This window comes from Rhodamnia argentea, chromosome 7 (assembly GCF_020921035.1).
Source record: "Rhodamnia argentea isolate NSW1041297 chromosome 7, ASM2092103v1, whole genome shotgun sequence".
Taxonomy (NCBI): Eukaryota; Viridiplantae; Streptophyta; class Magnoliopsida; order Myrtales; family Myrtaceae; genus Rhodamnia; species Rhodamnia argentea.
In genome coordinates this window covers 24,292,041-24,314,341 of record NC_063156.1, presented here as the reverse complement: position 1 = coordinate 24,314,341, position 22,301 = coordinate 24,292,041, and the positions used below count along the sequence as shown (strand labels likewise).

Genomic DNA, 22,301 nt, shown 5'->3' with positions numbered 1-22,301 from the left:
CGAAGCTGTCGCGTGAACCGCCGAAGCAAAGCAGCCATTCTATTTCAAGCTCCTTCTAGCAAATCCGCTCTTAACAACTCCAAAACCAATTAACCACTTCCCCATTATTTATAAGCCTTCCCTTCTACCCTTTTGTTTTCACAACAACAACAACAACACCACCAACATGGCTACTCCTCGCACCGCGACCACGACCACGACCACGACCACCGTCCCTTGGCACTTCGCCTTGGCATTCCTCATCGCCGCCCTCTTCTCCCCGGCCCCGGGCCTCGCCCACGGATCTCCGTGGAGCCGCTCCAGCTTGAACGCGATCGACCAGTGCTGGAGGCGCTTCCCCAACTGGCGGAGCCAGCGGCAGCGGCTGGCCACCTGCTCGGTCGGCTTCAGCGGGAAGATGACCGGCAACATCGGCAAGGGGACCGTGCAGTACACCGTCACCGACCCGAGCGACGACCCGTTGAGGCCGAGACCCGGGACGCTGAGATATGGAGCCACCTTGGTAAATGGCAAAGTGTGGATCACGTTCGAGAGGGACATGACCATCACGCTCCAGAAACCTCTCCTCGTGAGTAGCTTCACGGCCATCGACGGCCGCGGCGCGAACGTTCACGTCACCGGAGGCGGATGTTTACTGGTCTATAAGGTATGTCCAATCCTTCCTGCATCGTTCTAGTTTCCATTTTTCGTTTGAATTTGGAAAAAAGTTGCGTAAATGCATTGGGAAATAACCTCGCTACGGTTCACTGAGTTGGGTGTTCATGAGGAATTACTTGCTTGTGATCAGGCCACGGATGTGATTATCCACGGTCTATACATCCACCACTGCCGAGCGCAACCACCGAGCCAGGTCATCGGGCCGGACTCCAAAATCATTCCCCTCGGCCAAGTTGACGGCGACGCCATCCGGCTCGTGACGGCGTCGAAGGTGTGGATCGACCACAACACGCTCTACGCATGCCAGGACGGCCTCCTCGACGTCACGCGAGGGTCCACCCTGATTACCATCTCCAACAACTGGTTCAGAGACCAGGACAAGGTCATGCTCCTCGGCCACGACGATGGCTACATCCGCGACCGCAACATGAAGGCCACCATCGTGTACAACCACTTCGGCCCTAATTGCAACCAGCGGATGCCGAGGTAGTAGCTGAGGTTTTCGGTTATTTGTGCCCAAGATTAGTTGGCGGCGACGCCATCGACCCGAGATCATCTCCTCCTTCCGATTCCCTCACTGAAATATTCAATCTTCGTATGAACTAGGGTTCGACACGGATACGCACATGTGGCGAACAACTTGTACCAGGGATGGGAACAGTACGCGATCGGAGGAAGCTCGGGCCCAAGCATCAAGAGCGAAGCCAACCTGTTCATCGCGCCGGAAGGAGGCAACAAGGAGGTAAGCGAGAGATCATATCCGAACACGGATCTACTGCATTCGGACCCGACAACGTCGATAAAATTTGTGATCTTGATGATGTTGATGCACAGGTTACATGGAGACTAGGAAGCTCCTTGAGCAAAAGAACTTGGAGCTTCTACTCAGTGAGGGATGTGTTTGAAAACGGAGCTTCTTTCGCGAAAAAGGGAAGAGTCGGCGGCGCAAAACCTCACTACGATATGCGACAGCGCTTTAGAGTCAGCGATGCGCAGTCCGTGAGGTCGCTGACCAGCTCGTCGGGCGTTCTCAAGTGCTCTAGGGGATCTCGATGCTGAGCGATACGCGGAAGCTCGATCAAAACATTTCTCAATCTAAAAATAACACCTAAGAATTATTAATGGCTAGATAACACGGCGAAGAACACGGATCGATCTGTGCTCAAGGCTGAATAGAAATGGAAGTGTCTTGCATATTTCAGACACTCGTCTTTGTACATGACAGTTTGGAGAATGAAATTAAGCATAGTATTAATCCAATGTTGGTGTTCTGAATTGAATTGTCATGTATTTGATTCTTGAACGTGTTCTTGCTCCATTTTAGTTTTGATTTGATTTTTCATTGCATTTAACAACTAACCGATGTTTAATCAAATTATCAGATGCAACATAGGTCTACCAAAATAATGAAAATCCCAAACAAATAATCCTCATCATAAAATGAAATAATTGTCGAATTATAAGTGCAGCATAGATATAGAAAGAGCGATAAACCTAAATCAACGCAACATTAAAAAAAAAGAAAGGTTCATTTTTCCACTTCGAAATCATTGAAGCATTATGTGCATTTCTCGTCGGCCACAAATTTCACGCAATTTTTGATCGAAAAAGTTTTGAATCGGCTAGTCCCTTCTTCCTTCTCAGTTTCGAAAGCACGAGAGAAATCGAAAAACGGCACCGTAAATGTGGAAAAAAAAAACATAATTTTAACAAGTAAGAAGTATTTATTTACATTACAACCCCAACAATTTTGCAGTCACTTGGGCGAATCAATCAAAGTTGACTTTCGCCTGTTCAAGCGCACTTGGAATCCATTGACTAGCCTCGCCGACGGGAAGAAGGACATTCTATCTTCCTTCAGTTGGGTCCACCTGCTCATATTAAATCAAGTTTATCAATCTGACTAAACCTATAAGCAAAGATGCTCATTATTTGGGTATTATTAGAAAAGAGATAGAAAAATAACCTGTAATTAGTCACAAAATAATGGAGAAAGAGAGCAATCTGAAGGCGAGCTACTTCTGCCCCTGGACAAAATCGAGCACCTCCGCCGAACGGTGCATAGAACGGACTATTCCTCCAATTTCTCTTTTCCTATTTCAAGTGCTTCGAGAACACTCGTTAGGCATATACTTGATCTCTCTGAGAACATCGATTACACATTATGCGGTAGCAAAAGTTAAATTATCATATGTGGACCGACCTGATTTTCGGGGTTTAACCATCTCCAAGGATTGAAGTCGAGGGCTTCGGGGTACAAGTCCTCGTCCAGGTGAACGGCCGAAAGAAATGGGACGACGAAACATCCTTTGGGGATGATATAGTCTGCATTGGCAGTACTTATTGTAAATCCGGCGTGTTTAATTCGTTAATGAGCGCTTAATTCATTCTTATCCGGTTAAGAACACAAGAAGAAATGTTTAAGGGGGAGAAAATAAATTAAATTCGAGAGACCTTGATAAGCAACGTCCTCCTTGGCTTCCCTCATCAACCAGATCGCAATTCCCCCAAGTCGCAGCGTCTCGTCTATCACCTGCGCCAAAAAGATTAGGGTTTCTGAGCATTTGGCGTTAGGGCAAACTCTTAAACTCTGGAAACATCTTTAATTTCATAGATTAGGTAACGTGCGAGCAACTTCTTAACAGACTTTGAGGGTCAATACACCAGGAAAATTGTCCAGAATCCCCCAGATCGGGCGAGGGTTGGCCGGCCCTTGCTAGGTCAGGCTTGGCAAGAAAAAGTCAGATTTTTTATAATAAAAAAATATATAAAAATTTTCCCTTGAGTCGACCGTGCCACGTAGGACATCTAGCGTCCAGGTTAGCGTTTTCTGTCTAAAATTGGCCGGATATACTCAATTGAAAAAAAATAAATCGATAGAAAAATTGACCAAATTAAAAGGTTTAGGACTAAATCTCCTAGTAAAAAATGCAATAAAAATGACTTACACATTGTGTGAAGGGCATTGCTTTGTAGTCCTGCCATGTGAGCATCTCAGCTTCAGCTGCATTGTGCCTCTTTAGACCCTCTTGCTCTTCCTGTTGAAACGATAAATTAGAAGAGGAACATAAGCTTCTTTTCCTTTTTTGGCTAATTATTCTTTTTTTGGGCATGTATGTTATTTACCCGGAGTTCCTTCAAGGCTCTGGGACACTGAGTGAGGAAGTAGATGGCGAAAAGCATGGTTTTCGCGGTGGTCTCGTTCCCAGCAAAGATCAGATTGATGATGAAGTCGGCGACGGCTTCGTCCGGAAGGCTCTCTTCGTCGAGCAGTCTTCCGAGCACGCCATTGCCCACCTCTCCCGAGTCTTGAAGTCTCCTATTCTTCGCGATCGTCTCGTTTATCTTGCTCACTATGTGATTCCTAGCCTACGAAAATGCATATATGTACATAGTGTCATCACTTTAGTCCAGATTTCTGGTGTACAATACTCATAAATTTCTTCCGTCTTCTTATTGAAAAATTAGACCTGATTATAAAGTTTGTCTAGGCCTACTACCAAATCCAACCAACTTGATCAATAGGTCTATTGACCCACCAATCGGCTCGGGTCGAATGGGCCCAACACTATTTTAGGCTGACTCAAACAACACGTTAGTTCTAATATTAGTTTGGACTCATATCCACGATCATCTTAGCGGTCCAATTTTAAAGTATAAATTGAGCGAGCTTGAACAAGCAATTCCTTTCTTGATAAGTCAGCCTATACCTGATCATTTGTTATGCAGAACATTTGTATCTCAAAAACAATGAGCGGGTTCGGGTAGGTCTTTAGTGTCTAGTTCTAGCGTATACCAGCAAATACATGAGCATACCTTCATGGCAGTGTGGTAGGCAAAGCCGGGCAAGTTGATGGGAAGAGAGAGACAACCATCGACAAAGTCGGAGAAGAGGCGAGCCATGGCGTCGATGTCCGACTCGCTGGACATCCCCAGCAGTTGATTCACCATCAGATTTATTGCCACCTGATTCGTCGTCATCAACCTCAGAAAATCAAATCACCAAAGCAGTCACTCCACATAAAACCGCTCATGTCACCAGTATTCATGTCCTAGAGGTATTAAAACTCGGTATAGAGCAGTTAAACTTGCCTTTCTGCAAACATCTTGGAGGACGATGACTTGATTGTCCGGAAACTCGCAAATGCTCTGAAGCATGACGAGCTGAATGTCCTCCAGGAAGTGGCACTTGAGCTTCTCCAGGCGCATCATGTTGGAGGCGATGCTGTGGAGCTTCCGCTGCTGCTCTCCTTGCGTGGTGATCACCCCGTTCTTGCCCACCAAGTCCCGGAACGACTTCGGGTAGCTAGATTGGAATAGTTTCCCCTCGTTCTGCATCACGAACCGGTTGAACGCTGGGTCCGCCGACACCACCGCCGGCTTCCCCAGCAGTCTGCACGAGAATATCTTCCCGTACCTGCTCAAAAAGAGAATCGATCCCATTCGCAGCAAAAATCTCGTTAATCTTATGGTGCATCTTCTCTTGTAGGAGATTAACTATAACATACTTGAGTACTCAAAGTCAGCCAAACTTATGATATATCAACTCAAATCGCATTAAACATAGTTCATAGCATAATATAAGTTAACGAGAATAACTTTTATAGTCTTTTTATCTACTTTAAAACTAAAACAGTCACCATGATACAGGCCTATGCATTTGTTCTGCAGCACAACATAAAACTGTAAAAAGGAGTTCGATGTGGAAAAATTTTGCTTGTCTGAAGAACAGCAAAGATTGATGACAAAGAATACTTGAAGTGAATCTTATCAACCTATATCATCTGTCCTTTGGGCTAATAAAATGTACGCATGCATACCTTTTGACCTGCTGCTCAACGAAACGAGGCGGGTGCGAACTCGCCACTGCGCCGAACCAGGCGAAGGTGTCTCCGACGAGCGGCCACCCTGTGCTCCCTGGCGGCAACTTGTACCCATAACCGCCACGGCCACTGCTGCCTTCTCTTCCGCTTCTCCTCTTCTTCGTCGCCGAAATCAACTTTGCCAGAAACGCGATAAATACCAGCGTCGTCGCGAGGACGATCGCACAGCTTAACGGCCAACGATCTCTTGAACCAGTCGTCTTTTCTCTCATTCTGGTGATTAGCTCAACTGGGGATAGAGATCGGAGCAAATCTGGCAAAACGATGTTGTTCGTCGTCATTCGTTGTTGGTGCAATGGCTTTATCACCTTAGGGGAGCATCACACTTGGCATTATTATATACGTACTCGAGAAATTTATATTAAGCACAGAAAGCGAGGGAATATAAATAAGATGTTGTTTATTACGTTCGCAAAAGCATACTCGTTGACCTAATTCCGAAGACCTAAGATGGCCACGTATGCATTTGTACTTGAGCAAATTCAATAAACATTTTGTGTTCCTGGAAAGTTGGTACTCCCGGAGTTAGATGTTCAGGAGAAAATATGTAATATGTCTCAGGGTCGCTAATGTTCTCTAGAAGAAATCAATTTTTTTTTTTTGGGTAAAAGGACGAGGAGATCTTACTGAAAAAGAAGTTTATTTTAAGGAAAATGGTGAAATTTAACTTAGGATACTAAAATTTTAATTACCATACATTCCTTACTGAATGGTGAGAAAAACAATAGAGAATTGCTCTCAACTATAAATAGTTATGGAACCCGGGATCCGGCTCCGATACCATATCAGAAAACATAATAAAAAAGCTTAAGTCTATAAATGGAGGGAGACTGCATGTATTTAAAAAGGCGAAAATTACAAAAAAAAGTCATAAACCTATTGCAATTGTACCAATTCGGTCCTAAATTTTTTTTGCTTTTTGCCAACACCGTCTTAAACTTTTTGCATTTGTGCCAATTCATTTCATCATGTCAATTTTGATTGGAAATCCCTGACATGGATGTCGGTTGTCCTACGGGGCACAATCGGTCTTGATCTGGACATTTTTTAGCTATATTTTGATAATATTTTCAATTCTTTATATTTTAGTTTTTCATAAGGGGCCTAAATCAGTCGATACTAACTTCTAGTTCACCAATATATAAGCTTGGCATATATGTCAGCCTTGATGAACTCTCACAATTTTTTCTATTTGTATTTTTTTTTTCTGTTACTACGATTATTTGGAACCCTAGGCAAGAAATTCTTGTCTTGTCAACAAAGATACATTAATATGCTTGGATGCCATGTTAATTATCATTACAAGTACTAAAAAAGTTTTTACTAACTCACTGATGATGCGGCAAAACACCTCTTACTAAGTAACTCTTCAAAACAATGGATCATAGCTAGTAACCACAAGAGTGGCCGCTTTTCTTCGCTTCCTCTGCAATAAATACTCGTCGCGTATCGTTCGACAGACGCGAACTTACAAACTGTTATATAGGAATAGTAGCATCTTCCAAGAGTGGAATCATCACATATATTTCGAACGAAATCAAAAGCGTGATTTCTTTTCTCTTTGTCATGTACGAAAAACGTAGGATCGTAATGAAAAGATCATTTGGGGAACTTAATCAGTGGAGATATACGTTGGTAAGGAACTTGACCAAGAAAGAGCGTTTCTAAAGAGATCATTTAGAGTTTTACCTCAATGACTAGATGGGAGTGCAAGTAGACTTCTGGCTCGTTCACCTCCAACAACAATTTCCAAGGTTCACTTAGCAGAAAGGGTTCCAAATTTTGAAGTGAAGTGTAGAGCACACAACCCTAGCTTGTCCCCGTGCTTCTCTCCTTGGCTTCTGCACTTCTGAATCATCAAGAAGAATAAAGAACTGTAATAAATAGATTTGAGGAAGAGATCCAATGATAGGTCCGTGCAAAAACTACATATTAACTTCTCCTACTCATATAATTAAAGCTTGTGCTTATCTTATGGAGAAGAAGAAGACCCAACGCACCTAGAGAGAGAGAGAGAGAGAGAGAGAGAGAGTATGAAAAGAAGAGCTTGGTATGAGTACTGCTATAGCTGAGCCTAGGAAGATATGGGTGATGGAGAGCAAAATGAAGCAAAAAGCAGGAAGGATAAACAAACAGAGACTTTGAATGGAATAAAACACGAAGCAAGAAAGATTATTCTCTAATGATACGCGATGCTAAAATAATCTCTATAGGAATGTAAGAAAAATTTAAAAAAAAAAAAACATAGAGGCAATGGATCGAGCTCATAGGCGCGATACTTTCGGAATATATGCATCAGATGCATGTGCAGGAGTGTAGATATAAAGCAAAGCAAAGAAGACTAGAAAGCGCCTCCTAGATACCTTGATGTGGAAGATAGATACTGCAACTCAAGTCATCATATAATTGCTTCTTTGGCTGAGGCGCACCCCAGAAAGAATATATGAACTTCCCCACTTTGAATCTAGACAACAGAAAAAATTAACCCTATAATCTGTCAAACAATCAACAGCTCTCTTCTGTCGATGTACGTGATGTTTCTTCAGTAGCTTTCAGATTTCCTACAAAGCTTCGAGAAGGAACTGTGAGGCCCGACAGTGAATGCGAAACCACTCAAACGTTAGAGAGAGAGAGAGAGAGAGAGAGAGAGAGAGAGAGTGAAGTTGTCGTTAATTATGCTTGACGTCTGTTCCAGCGAAACAGCATAAAACCAGGCGAGTAATCTTCAAGTTGGACAGATTCCCAAGAAGACAAGTTAGATCATCAAACTCAAAAATAGTTTGACTCGCATAGTTTAACGTTTAAATTACAACAGGCCACATTGGACTTGCCACCTGCTTGAGTAACATCTGCGCAGCATAATTCAAGAGAGAGAGAGAGAGAGCATTGACCAGTTATGAGCTCGAGACTAAAGAAACAACCTCGCTCGTGCTTTTTCCCCGACCTTCCGTGCGGTTCATGACATTATTACGTTAACTTCTTCATGCATGCGTTTAAAGGTGATATGACCCTTTTACCCATCGGCGTGCCCCGGAAATGGCCCCGTCCGCGAGGGTAATAAGTTCATTGCGAGTGGGTAAAAACTAAGGTTATCGAGGAATTCTGGAGCCACTAAAAAAGCCGGTCAAAGAAGGAACGTGCAAAGGACAGTTTGAAAAAGGTTTAGAAGTAAAAGTTTGCAAATTTTCGAAATTTGCAAAGCCTAAAATTCTGCCGAAATTTAGCCACACATCATCGAAATCATGACTAAGACGTGCCAAACCCTTAAAAAAATAATAAATGTTGCTTCCTTCAAAGTAGCAAAATACTTTGGATCTATATATGTTTAATGATCTTGCTAGCATAACAATTTTTGATTGACTATGAGAATAACAACATATTAGGGTCACAAATTTCTTAATGGAGTGTATCATACGATAATTTTAATTATTTATTAATTAATTTTTAAGTGATCCAGAACAGGTTATTAATATCCCGATGAATTAAAGATAGTCACAAAATCATTTCTTTTGTACGTTCACACAAACAGAGTCTTTCTCATTACTGTTTATGCATGTGCATGTACATGTCTCTCGATCATGCGTAACTAAATATTAATTGTCTTAGCATTTCTTTAAGCAAGCCTGTTGTTAGTTAAGGCCTTGACCATCCCATTATATATGTATTCTTTTTATATATTTCCATGGACATCGTGCTCAAATATTTCATGTTCACTATGGTTGTATTTTCAAAGTGCCATGTCCATTTATTATAATAGGGTTTGTCTTTCTCATCATCTCCCTCTTGTTCCGCGACTTTGAAGGTGCATCGAGAAGGTGTTTTCTACATGGGAGACCATATGGTTTTAAGTAATTGCACAATAGGTCTAGTCGTATTTTTGCCATTTTCCGACCTTTTTAAATGTGCTTCTATTGTTTTATTGTTCTAATATTAGGAATTAATTTAATTTTTCGGTGTCTTCACATTGGGAAATTTTCGTATAGTTAGCAACGGAGAAAAATTACCAAAAAAGTACCAAACTTATTGCAATTGTGCCAATTCAATCTTATATATATATATATATATATATATATATATATATATATATATAAAACCATAAGGGAACTTTGATCGATGGAATCTTGTAAAAGAAAACAAGATATAGAAAGTGTGTAGAAATGATTGATGAGGAGAATGAAGAAAGTATGCAAAAGAAAACAAAATATGGAAAGTGTGTAGAAATGATTGATGAGAAGAATGATGAAAGTATGTAGAAGAAAACAAAATATGGAAAGTGAGTCCGAAATGATTGGTCGGAATATTAAGAACGCAAGGCACTACCAATTCTGGGGTTTACAAACGTCTTTGTTTATGGAACCGTCTAAACGAAGGGCTGTATTCGTTATAAATATTTAAAAGTTCACAAAGATTACAGATTATAGTTATCAAAATGTCGATACTTGTCGGTAATATTATAACGAGTTGGATAATCATAAGTAAAACCACCAAGTAGGAGGCACGGCCTTCCGATCAGGGGTATAGCAATATAAAGTACAAAATTCAAAATGCGGAAAATAAACTGCAGAATATGAAAGGCAAAGCTTGAAACGCCACAAGTAGGAGGCAGAGCCTATCGCGATCTGTGGGTGTGAAGCTGGAAATGAGAAAACTTCACAATGTATATCACAAAATCAAAAGATTACAATGTGAGATCCGTAGATCTGTGTCAAAAGCTCCAAAAACAGAAAGATCCGGAGTAGATCCGAGAAGAAAGGATCTAAAATTAAAACAGATCGGGGAAAGATCCGGATACTTACTGGAAAATCTCCAGGAAGTAAGAGAGGGAGTCTTCAAGGTAAAGGGGTTAGCTCCTTACTAGGGTCGGTTAGGAAGGATGGTCGTCCAAAGGGTTAGAAGGGATGGAAGGGATCTAAACTCTCAAGGTGTGAGGGAGATCTTCAGAAAGGTTCCTGAATCGGGGAGGAGACGTCCCGCTTCCAACATCTTACGTCCGTCTATTTAAAGAGAAAATTCACTTGTAGCTATAGTGCTACGATTTAAAATTAAAAAGCCGCTACGATTGTACGGTGAAAGTCTACGATGCACATCGTACATTATACGGTATTTAAGTATCTGATGCCAAGTCTTCAATATCTTCTTCCTCGTCCGCAACGTCCGTCCAGTTGATACCGGGTAGTATTCCATAACGATCGTCTTCATTAGTGTTTCCACTATGGTGTGAATCTGCTTGGGAATTCCCGGTGTCCTCATAGTCTTCAACCGCTTGTTTCATCATCTTCCGAAATCGTCTTCGGTAGATGCTCCCGCTAGTTTGGAGACAGCTGTCGATCGGTCATGCAAAAAAGTCGTCTTTGAGACTAGCGTGCTGGATTTAACTTGTCGCGATTGAATCCATTTTTGCACACTGTCTATGGAACATTTGTCCCGGAAGGTAAAGCCATCCCACCATTTAACCTTAAACCTTCGGATAAAATCACAAAAGTAGATCCCGGGAGTGCCTACTTGGTATTCAAAGTCCCGGCAAGTACCCAAGAGATACGAAAGGTGGTGAGAAAAGTAGAAAAGCTGGATATGTCTTTTCTCTTTGGAGTTGGTGTATAGGATGATTTGAAAATTCGGTAGGACTCAAAAACGTTTTGGGGTTTTTTGGGGAAGTATGTCGATAAATGGTCCAAAATGATCCCACCACCGTATGAACCAAGATGGTATGTTTGAAATGTCAAAATTGTCTTCAAAGTAGAACAACCAAGTATATGTTCCATTGAGATTTTGTCCGAAAAAGGCATTCCACCAAGCTTGTTGATAGTCAAAATATGTGAAAGTGGGTCCGTGAGAAATTATTTCGGTAAGCTTGGTGTTGAATTTGATGGGAGCTCGGGGAGAAAGGTCCCAGCGAAGGGTGAATGACCCTTGTAATTTTGCGATTGAATAGTTTACAATGTCGGGATTTTTATTATCAGCAAAATGTCTAAATTTTACTTGACTCGATGCGAGTCAAAATCCTTTCATAAAATTCACCTGTCTTTAGATTGTCATGAGGAGTAAAATATTGGTTTTCACTAAACATTTTTCTTGCAAAAACAAAAGGGTCTTTGTGATAGAAACCTTTTTCAACCTTGTCATAATTTTTTCTAAATGTACGGGAAACCATTTGGATTTAGTCTTGATATTTTTCTCGAGGCTGGCGATGCGGAATGACCACCTCATTCAAAATATTTTTTGGTTTTAGAGGGGAAGGGAGTACCTCTTACGTAGTCAAAATTTCGTAACCCATTGTTGTCAAAAGTTACGGCGGTATCATGGCCGGCTTGTCGTAAGGTAAAAAGACAGATTTTGAGTCTGATGGTACGAGAAGTTTGGTCGAAGAAGATTGACCTGTTCTCGAGGTTAATTTTGGTTGAGGCTGTTGGGTCAAGGATTTATCCGAAGCTTTGGTTGCCTCAAGCCAGCCTCGAATAGGAGTTAGTTTGGCTGGAACTATTTGGGTCTCTCGCTGGGCCGGAGCCTTGCCTTTGTCTTTTCGAGGGGGCATGGTGAAGGATTTTTTCCTTGTAAGAATTCATGGGTGAGAAAATCGGGAAGAGAATTTGAATCTCCGTGTATAAATTCAATGTCAAAGTCAAAAACAGATAGGATGGCTTGCCATCGTGCGATGAACACTGTTGTATCTAGCAATATCATCTAGAGGGGTGAATATGTGGTTTTAAACAAATTTGATTAAAAATTACAGGATTAAAAAATCAAGTCAAATATTACACAGAATCTAAAGGTATGTAATTGGCGAACATGAACACTAGTATGCAATATTCTATCTGACACGGTAAGAAGAGTTTAAGGGTAGAGAAAATTTCACATGATAATTATAGTGGTTCGGTTTTGATCAAACCTACGTCCACTCTCCTATACCGACAATCGATAGGTTTAATTCCACTTGATGAATCAATAAGGATTTACAACAAATGATGATACTCTCTTTGATAGATTGCACTGTCACACCCCCGCTCCCGGGCCCGCAACAACCCTACCAAAACGCCTCGGGTCAAAAAAAGACGACGTCCCGGGCACGTCATCAACCCATTATTTTTATCTTATTATTAAGCGCATACGGAATGTGTAACTCCCCAAACAATTATAAAATATACAGGGATAGAAAAGCAGAAAATCATTCCAAACAAACCTTTTATTTATTTACTGTTAACCTTAGGAAGAACGGGTATATACAAGCCCTACCTCCGGGCCACTTCCTATAACCCTAAAAAATATCGGATTAGGATTATGGGTTAACACTACTCCGTGCTACTCAAAAAGAAATCGCGAACACTTCCGGCTTCCAAAGCTAAGGACCTGAAAAATTGTTAACAATGACGGGGTGAGATATAAAATCTCGGTGAGTCAACGCCTAAGTCCGAGTAGGACATTGACTTGCTCAAGACATCTTAAGCATGTGATACAATAACGATGGTAAACTAAAAACATGCGATCCTTGCAACGCTTTACCAATCACAAAGTCAATCCAAAACCAATAGTCACCATCAAGCACATGCGAGCTTACCTCGCCTTGGGCCACACATTAAACAGTTCATATTTAACGTGCAATTAATCGCATACAACCAAGGCACATAACCGTAACACTCATAATAAATTGCATGCACAATGCACCGCACGTGTTCCAGTTATTAACGATCATTTTTGGTCTTAGCAAAACCATGCTCTTCCGAGGAACCGTGTACCGTTCTATTCCTTCGGCAATAGCAACCGACAAACCATGTGGTTCCAAGTACCCTCGGCATGGATTAACAATCGGGCATTCCCGTAGGGAGCGTCGGTTCGTCACAAGTTGCGATCGGCATATAATAAGTCGTATGGTTCCAAGTACCCTCGGCACGAACTTACCGAGCTCGAACCCTCGTATCCGGGGGCCGGCTTCGTCCTCACATACCCGAAAAGACGGTATCCATTATATGACCATACACGCACGACAGGCAACCAGCCAATTTATATCTTTGCATTTAACCCAATGCATACACACAAACAATCGTGCTCAAAACTTGGCTCAAGGCCATTTTCATGCTTAAACTGTCGATCCACACATGATCACATAATTATACATATTATCCACCAAACTTTGCATCTATATATATAGGACAATCAGTCATCAAATTCACACCGGTCAAGACACTCAACAATCACCAGACAATCACCCAACAATAATAATTCAATAATTAATTAACAATTAAATAATTATCGCGGTACTAATTAATTGATTTAATTACGATTAAACTAGTAATTAATAAATCTCGGATATAAATAATTAACTCTATCTTAATTAATTAATCCGACTTTAATTAATTAATCCATATCGATCAATTAATCCAGACTTCAATTAATTGTCACTTTATTAATAAACTGACTCGACTTCGAATAACTAATGTAATTATAATTTAAATAAACATATCTAGTACCCGCTAATTATTCTAATCGCAGTCTACATCAATTATTCTAATTCTTGAACGCAGCTTAACACCCTAATCGAGTTTACGGGTCGACTCACAACTCCGATGTTCGATGTAGAGTCGGGCGCCGAGGTGACAACAACGGCGACACGGGTCAAGATTGGGGCTCGAGTCACCGGTTTTCGGGTCGGGTCGGTTCTATTCGGGGACTGTTCTGGTCGAGTCTCGCGGGCTCTTTGTTCACGACAACGTCGGGGTTCGTGGGTCGGGACCGCGGCGGGCGGTCGGGGGTGGAGGTGGGTGGACCGAGGTGGCCGTGGATAGTCGGATCAAGGGCGTCGGGCCTGGGCACGGCGCGATTGGAATGGAGGTGGGTCGTGGCCGTGGGTCTAGGGTGAGGCGCGAGTAGTGAAGGGAAGGTCTTGGGTGGTTTAGATCCGGGCTCGGGTAGGGCGGCGGCGTCCGGACGGGCACAAGCGGACGAGACGAGCTCGGACGACCACGAGTCTCCGGTGTCGGTTCCGCGAGCTCGCGAATCTGGGTCGGGCGGAGGTCGGAACAAGGTTGGGTCGGGGTCGTGGGTGAGCTCCAGCAACCGGCGGCGGGTGACGAGCTGTGGCGGGGTGGAGAAAGAGGTGGTTGGGTGGTGTGGCGTCGGGTGGGTTGCGAGAGAAGAAAAAGAAGAAGAAGTTGAAGGCGAAGAAGAAGTACAAGTGGGGGGGGAAAGTGGGGTCTGGTCGCATGAAGAGAGAGGAAGAAAGGGGAGAGAAAAGAAAAGAAAGAAGGGGGGCAATCGGTCACGTGGGGGAAGGGGGAAGAGAGAGAGAGAGAGTACATGGGGAAGGGGCGAAAATCACGTGGGTTGTCCGGGGAAATGATGGCGGCTGAAATGAGGGATGGGGAGGGGGACTTGAGTCAACAAAAGAAGAGAAAGAGTGGGGCAAAAAAAAAATCAAAACTAATTAAATGATTTTGTCCCATATGCATAAAATCTAGGGACAAATTGGTAATTTGGAAAAATGGATATCGGTAGTCATTTGGCTCAATCGATCGAGGGCAAAATTAGAATTTTGGCATTCGGGGTTCGGACAAGATTGAATTTGCGCGTGAAGGGTCTTGAAACTACGAGTCAACGTTTGACTATTCAAACTTGACTTTTTACGACAGATGTCCCAGAACAACCAATTATCGTCTCTTAAGTCCTCAAAATCCAAATTTTATTTTCCACGTTGGAATTCATAATTTTTCTTACAGACACCATATTTCTAGGACGTCACATGCACTATCTTCTATCAATCACTCTTATAAAACCTCTCAATGATTGTAGTATAAAACTCACAAAAACAAGTATGTAGAATTTGAAGCGCTCTTGCTCTTTGAAAGTTTTTATTCAGATCTGACACCCATAACAACACTGTTCATCTCCTTTCATACTCCTTCACTTCCAAACTAGCCGTTGGATAAGTCTTCAAAGGATTGCACTTCAATCTTTCATTGGATGCCATCAATCTTGATTGAATGAGGCTGTATCTAGAAGATATAATAGTCGTTAAATGTTGAATCTGAACCCTTTTAATTTAGTCGCCCATACAACTAAATCTTTGGTTTCGATAAGTAGATACCTTCATTTATAAAAGTTGACTTGTCTCTTGAAAGGTAATATTCAACTTGATATTTTACGATACGTAATAGAGTCATCCTTCAAATCGAAAATTGCAACTTCCTTTAAAAGAATTTCTTATCCATATGTGTTATATGTTGAGTGTGGGTCTTCAAGAAAGAACAGTTTTTGAGTATGTTGCAATTTTTAGACAAGAATTTCAAAACCAATCTTCATAATCCGAACAGAGAGAACACTAAGTTTAAAGCTAATATAATCTTTTTTTATACTCGCATATAAGTCTTCATTGAAAGGTGTGAGTGAAACTATATAAGGGACACTTCACTTAATCTAGATAACATAATTCAACCTATTCAAGAACAAATATGCAATACTCTTGATTTATGTCTAAATAAACACTAAGATCAATATAAGCTTCTTCATTCACATGCATCACCTAAAATAAGATATAACAATGTTTTTACTAGATTTAATAAGACTAAGGATAAATTTGTTAATATTGAAATATATTAGTGGAGATTTTCTCAACAAATATCGATGTTTGGACCAAAAAGTCCATGCTTGGGTAAGCAAACGCTAATGCTCGTTTCCATGTGCCCGTGCTCGGGTCCATTGAGGCTAGGCTCGCGACCTCAGCACTTGTGCTTGGATCCATTGAGGCCGGGGCCACGACCCCAGTGCTCTAGAACCCGAGCATGTGATAGGGCCCAAAATCCTAGTGAGAGTGCCCGGGTCCCCAACTTCTAGGTTGGGGTCTAGCGAGTCCGGGCCCAAGGCCCCCGATGCTCGTACCTAATGCGTCGATACCCGAGCCCGAGTCCATAAGGCTGAACATGGGAACCAAGTACTCGTGCCTGGATCCCTTGCATTCAACGATTGGATCATTCCTCGTTTGTGCCTCCGAGTAATATTCAACCTGTTCGCTCAAATGCCTTTGTGAAAACTAAGTGATTATGCTTTATCATGGCTCGTTTGTGCAAAAATCAACCACATAAAAGACATGCTTTCCTTTTCTTTTTTGTCATGGTTCATTTTTTTTAAAGAATTTATCGTAGCTTTGGTTTTAAAAGAATCGCTTTCCTTCATATAAACTAAGTGATTCTGCTCCAAATATTTTTTTTGTTCGCATCATTCATGAAATGTCTTTATTAGGATGTTGCTAAGAGATTTACATATTTTTTTTTGCGTAAAAGAGTGTTTAATTTTGGATATAATAGAGTCTTTATTTATACTATTAATACAAAACTTTTGTGGTAAATTGTCTTCACGTGTGTCATTATGTTGACCCTCTATTAATATAGGTCCTTTTTTTGTATAGGGTCAATATGAGCGGCAAGTTAACATTGGTTCTCCTTTTTCATGGTAGAAAATTAGTACGACATCCAATGCTTGAGTATGTTGGGAGGAAGATGGATCTAGTATACGTAGATATCAACTCAATGAGTTATGAAAGGTTCATCATAGACATCGAAGATGGGGCAAATAGTAAATTTGAAAAGCTTTATTTTAAGTATCCTGGAAAGTCTCTAGAATATGGTTTGAGATTCATATTTGATGATATCACTCTTGTCACTCTACTTTTCCATCATTTGCATTAGGAGTATATTGAAGTTTATAGAGAACATTTTGACGATGAGGTTGGTGAAGGTGCTAGTCATGGTGAGGGTACCGGTGAGGGTGTTAGTATAGATTATGGTTCCTTAATTGATGAGGGTGTTGGTCGGGATAAAGAAATTGATTCAAATAGCAAACACTCGGACTTACTAGTTGATACGTAGTTCTTGATTGATGATGAGGATAAGATGATAATGACCTTGTAGAAGGTAAGAAGAATATTAAAGAATTCCATAAAAGGGCCATAACCGATTGGATTCAAGCAAAACCACTTGTGAAAGTTATACCATCCCAATAATCTATAAAAGAATCATCAATTTCCGAACAATCTGATGGGGATATTACTCAAGCCAATTACCAAACAGACTATTATGAAACAGATAGAGATGAGAGTTTGGATTCTGATGTAGAGGAAGCATATGTTGATGTGACAAGAAGAAAAAACAAGTTTCTAAGTTATAATCCTGCGCCTTTTGTTACTACGTCTATGAAGTTTGATGATGGTAGGCAATTTAAAAACGTTCTCAAAAAGTATTCTGTGGTCGAGCGTAGAGAGATAATATTTATGAAGAATGAAAACAAATTTGTTAGAGCTAAATGCACTAATGAGAATTGTCCTTGAAAAATTTCTACATCTTTTGATGTTAGAAGTGGATCATTCCATGCGAACATTTATCATGAAGAACATACATGTAGCATTCATTTTAATAATAAGAGGGTAACCAGTTCTTGATTTTCAAAGCATTATTTTGGTCCAATTAAAACAATGCCAAATATGAAAACCATTGCTTTGAAGGAGCTTATCAAGGATCAATTATGCTTAAATGTTAGTATGAACCAGTGTACTAAGGCTAAGCTATTTTCCTTTGAAGTTTTGATGGGAAACTATAAAAATAAATATACAAAGTTGTGAGATTATGCAGAGGAACTTAGGGCCACAAATTCTGTGAGTATGGTTATATTGAGCGTTGAAAAGCCCAACATACACTTGAAGGGCATTGTTTGAAAAAATATATATTTATTTTGCTACATGCAAAAAAGGCTTCTTTGATGGATGTAAGAAAGTTGTGAGATTAGATGGTTGATTTTTAAAAAGAATTTGTAAATGGAAGATCTTGTGTGCCATCGAAAGAGATGCAAATGATCGGATGTTCTCAATAGCATGGGCAATTGTAAGAGTTGAGATTGGAAACACATGGACTTGGTTCCCGAGAAATTTAATATGGAACCTCAACATAAGAAGTACATATGAATAAGGTTGGGTTATAATTAGTGACAAGCAAAATGTAAGTTCCTTATTTCTTTTTAAATTGTTATGCCTCTTAAATGATCGCACTTGTGATATGTTTTATTAATTGAAATCACATTTTATAGGGCTTTTTACAAGCTATAGTTGATTTGTTGCCTATAACTGAGCATATAATGTGTGCTAGCCATATATGTACTAATTGGCCAAGAAATATATGGGGATATAGCTGCAGAGATTGTTTTGGCGATGTGCTAAGAGTAATACTATGCTAGAGTATGATGAACATGCTCAAGCATTGAAAAAAAAGAATCGATCCCGCCACGTATCTTAACTTGATTCAAGGCGAGCCCAAGCACTGGTCTAGGTCTTGCTTCACCACCGAGGTCAAATGTAATATAGTTGATAGCAACTTATGTGAGGCATTCAATAGAAGAATCATAAATGCTAGGTGTAAGTCCATTTACAATATATTGGAGGAGATGAGGATAATGATAATGATAATGACAAAGGATGCATACACAGAATGATGCATGTGCTGGATGGAGGAGAGATTGTGGTCCAAGAATTGTAAAGAAGTTGGAAGAAAATAAACATGATGCGACTTGTTGCCAAGTGATATGGAATAGCGATGATGGATATGAGGTGCTAGGTAAGGGTGTGAAGTACGCCGTTGATGTGTTCACAAGAGAGTATACTTGCAAGAGGCGATGGCTTATTGGCATCCCTTGTCCCCATTCCATTCCGCTTTGAATCATAAGAAGAAGGATGCATATGATTTTATGGATGAGTGTTACGAAACGGCGAAATTCTAAGTTGCATATCAGAACATGCTAATGCCAATTCGAGGAGAGAGATTTGGGAAAAAACTAATAGGAATGCACGTGTACTGCTTCCAGCCAAGGTAAAGCCCAATAAATGTAGACACAAAAGATTAAGGGGGAGGGGGGGAAGGTGAGGTGTCAAGTCAAACTAGGATGTCGAGAAAAGGAATGGAGATGACTTGTCGAACTTGCAAGAAGACGGGACACAACAGTTTGACATGTCATGTTAACAAGGTCGGGTATACAACGTCACAAACACAGTTCTTAAGGAAAAAACATCCAGTAAGTACTTCCATTTTCATTGTGTTATGATTGCTTCATGGAAATAACTTTAAATTGATATTACTCCTTCTAGGTTCAGAGACGTACAAGCAAAGGTGTGAGTAGTAGTGTTATCGGAACACCAATTGCTAGTGCTGCTCGGGTGACTCATGTGCATGGGACTGTGATTTTTGTTTTCACCTATACAAGTTTACTAACAAAATTTTTATTAACTAATTGAATCTAATAATGTCAGGTTAAAAGTACAAATGCCAAACAGGACAAGAGATGACCGGTTGATATACAAACACAAGTTGAATCAAGAACAAGTGATAGGAAGTAGTGTTGTTGATGGGTTCAATGAAGTGACATTGCGGTTCATATTTTTGTTTGTTGATGATAAGTTCAATAAAAAACTCAACCCGAAGCTTCACTAAATGAGAAAATAGAGTGTCAATACTGCAATATGATTCTCGCTTGGGTAGACAGAGGCATTACAACTAATTTCCTTGTCAGAATACGACTCAAAGTCGATATCAAAAAATTTCTCTTCTTGAAAGGATAGTTCTTTTGATATCTTTATCATTTATAATAGTTACTCTTATTTTTGTAATCAGCCTTGAAATTTACACTTGCTACGATGAACTAAAATTAAGAGGACATTAATAGATCCAAAGCCCTCGTGGAAATACAAGACTACATGCAAGAACAAACCCGTCATGTCTAAACGATGAGTGACCACTTACCAATTCTAAAAAACTCATTATTTGATCTTAAAGCTACTTACAAGTTCCTTTTTTCAAAATGTTCGTGCCCAACACTCATATGTCTAAGGGAGTAACTCCCCTCCTAGTTATTACACGGAGTTGAAACAAAACAATTTTAGAACAATTCAAGTTCTAAGAAATAGGCGGAGTCAAATGCTCGGTTCCATATAGCCACAAAGCCTCAACTTTTTCTTCCTACTAATTGACGATTACTCAAAACTATGGATCCAAAAGGAAAATGACATCATGAGAGAGAAACTTTTGACAAATACCAAGATAAACAATGTTCACTTTATTCATCCCACTAATAAAAAGCACATGCATATAAAATATGTTTAGGATGGTTTACTCTATGGCAAAATCATAATTTGTGGTATTACTATTAACAATAACACAACCATCTTGTTTGACTTGTTTTTGTTTATGTTGTGCCTTGACAACTTTGACCTCATCAACTATTAAACAACTATCATCCTCATTATGGGTCGACATTGGTTCTTGTTTGACATTGCTCCGCTAGAAACTTTTGGACACACTCCTTGCTGATTGACTGATTTTCTCATCAACCTAAATGAAAAATCTACAACTTTCCCTTTTATTATTGTGGTTGTATCTTGAGCAGCCATAGTATTGTCTTCTCCGGTTGTCCTTCGTCCTTTCTGTTCGCAGAGGAGCTTTGAGGCCACAATAGCAAAACACGGACATATAGTTGTCGATTAGAGGAATCGACGTCATCGATTGTGCCAACTACAAGGAAAAAAGTGAGAATAGTATGAAATTCTACAAAATATTTAAAGCATAAGCAAAACTAACATTTCTTAAGATGCGGAAGGGGAAAGTCATTACCACGCTAAGTTTTGTGCTCTGAAGATCTTAATTTGAATCACTAAGAATACACAACACTCCTTAAACTAAATATATACAAGCTATGTAAGATAGTAAGAGTGTCCGAGTCTGCAACACAAAATCAAACCCAATATAAATGGTGCAAAAGAGGCTACTGCTACATGATCTTTCCATTCAAATTAAACACCAACTTTTCCCATGTAAAACAAAAAACCAGTCGCAAGGAACGATGCCATATCCTAAATAAACCTCTTATTTCATCTATCAAACCTCCAAAGAGGTTTCACCCAACACTTAGCATGCGAGCTTCACACCTTGAGAAACCGTGAAGGCGGTTGACGTAGTGATCATAAGGGCAACCAACAAAGGGACATCTATCCACCGGGCACAATCCGCGTCATCGGGAAGGAGATTCAAGATTATGCAAACTCACCTCAGCAATGAGAGATGTTTATACAAAAATTAACACTTTGGAAGTCGAAGTAGAACCGTCAACACTAGCTCGACTCAATTGGGGGCACTCACCGAGTCGTTGTGGTGCGAAAGTCCCATGATTTGTCGTGGAGCGTCGTCGGCCATCGCCTGTCGTCGAGGAGTTAGGGGCTATGTTGGTGAGCAAATTAGGATAGTGTCGTGCAGGGGAGAAGCGTGGTCAAGCATCCGAAGGCCGACAAGAGTTGCCATGAAGGGGAGCAGCGTTGTCGAGAGTCGTGGAGCATCCATCATCCATCGCCCATCATCCGTGGTCGAGAAATTAGGATTCTATTCCGGTTTTGGGGTTAGGCGTGTTCCGATTTGGAAATGTTTTGGTTTTAGGGCAATTTTCCTAGAAATGAAATGCAAGAGAAGGAAAAAAAAAAAGTCACCATTTTTATTTCTCGACGTCCACGTCAGTGCTAGACCATTTATATAGGACGGCAGGCGTTTACTAGGAATCCAAGTAAGCATTTTTTGGAAGCTAAATTGGCCGGAAGGACGAATTAGCAAAAGTTGAAAAGGTTTAGGACTGAATCGACAAAATTAAAAGGTTTCGGATTAAATCGGTAAAAGTGTAATAGGTTTAGGACTTTTTTGACAATTTTGTCCATTGGTGTCAATTCAGTCTTAAACCTTTCAATTATATTAATTT

The 22,301-nt window shown here is 40.6% G+C and overlaps 2 protein-coding genes across 2 annotated transcripts; one reads left to right on the top strand and one right to left on the bottom strand.

The window, feature by feature from the left end:
• Window positions 1-166: 166 nt before the first annotated feature.
• LOC125316003 (probable pectate lyase 4) lies at window positions 167-1,716 on the top strand. The gene is made up of 4 exons (XM_048282646.1): window positions 167-646; window positions 788-1,143; window positions 1,264-1,399; window positions 1,492-1,716. The coding sequence occupies exons 1-4, from the start codon at window positions 167-169 to the stop codon at window positions 1,714-1,716; spliced, it is 1,197 nt and encodes a 398-aa protein (XP_048138603.1).
• A 697-nt stretch (window positions 1,717-2,413) lies between these two features.
• LOC125316002 (abietadienol/abietadienal oxidase-like) lies at window positions 2,414-5,827 on the bottom strand. Its single transcript, XM_048282645.1, has 9 exons — window positions 5,478-5,827; window positions 4,750-5,074; window positions 4,474-4,623; window positions 3,784-4,026; window positions 3,606-3,695; window positions 3,112-3,190; window positions 2,861-2,982; window positions 2,624-2,751; window positions 2,414-2,528 (listed from the first exon to the last, which is right to left on the bottom strand). Exons 1-9 carry the CDS (start codon window positions 5,819-5,821, stop codon window positions 2,414-2,416), a joined length of 1,596 nt encoding a protein of 531 aa, XP_048138602.1. The 5' UTR covers window positions 5,822-5,827.
• Between the last annotated feature and the right edge of the window lie 16,474 nt (window positions 5,828-22,301).

What these genes read in the sequence shown, in the direction of transcription:
- LOC125316002 (XM_048282645.1), bottom strand. Translation starts at nt 5,821, where the DNA reads ATGACGACGAACAACATCGTTTTGCCAGATTTGCTCCGATCTCTATCC. An exon ending in GGAGGACGTTGCTTATCAAG is followed by an intron (nt 2,983 to 3,111) that starts GTCTCTCGAATT and finishes CTGCCAATGCAG; the next exon opens with ACTATATCATCCCCAAAGGA. An exon ending in GGTTAAACCCCGAAAATCAG is followed by an intron (nt 2,752 to 2,860) that starts GTCGGTCCACAT and finishes CACTTGAAATAG; the next exon opens with GAAAAGAGAAATTGGAGGAA.
- LOC125316003 (XM_048282646.1), top strand. Translation starts at nt 167, where the DNA reads ATGGCTACTCCTCGCACCGCGACCACGACCACGACCACGACCACCGTC. An exon ending in GATGTTTACTGGTCTATAAG is followed by an intron (nt 647 to 787) that starts GTATGTCCAATC and finishes GCTTGTGATCAG; the next exon opens with GCCACGGATGTGATTATCCA. An exon ending in CGGAAGGAGGCAACAAGGAG is followed by an intron (nt 1,400 to 1,491) that starts GTAAGCGAGAGA and finishes GTTGATGCACAG; the next exon opens with GTTACATGGAGACTAGGAAG.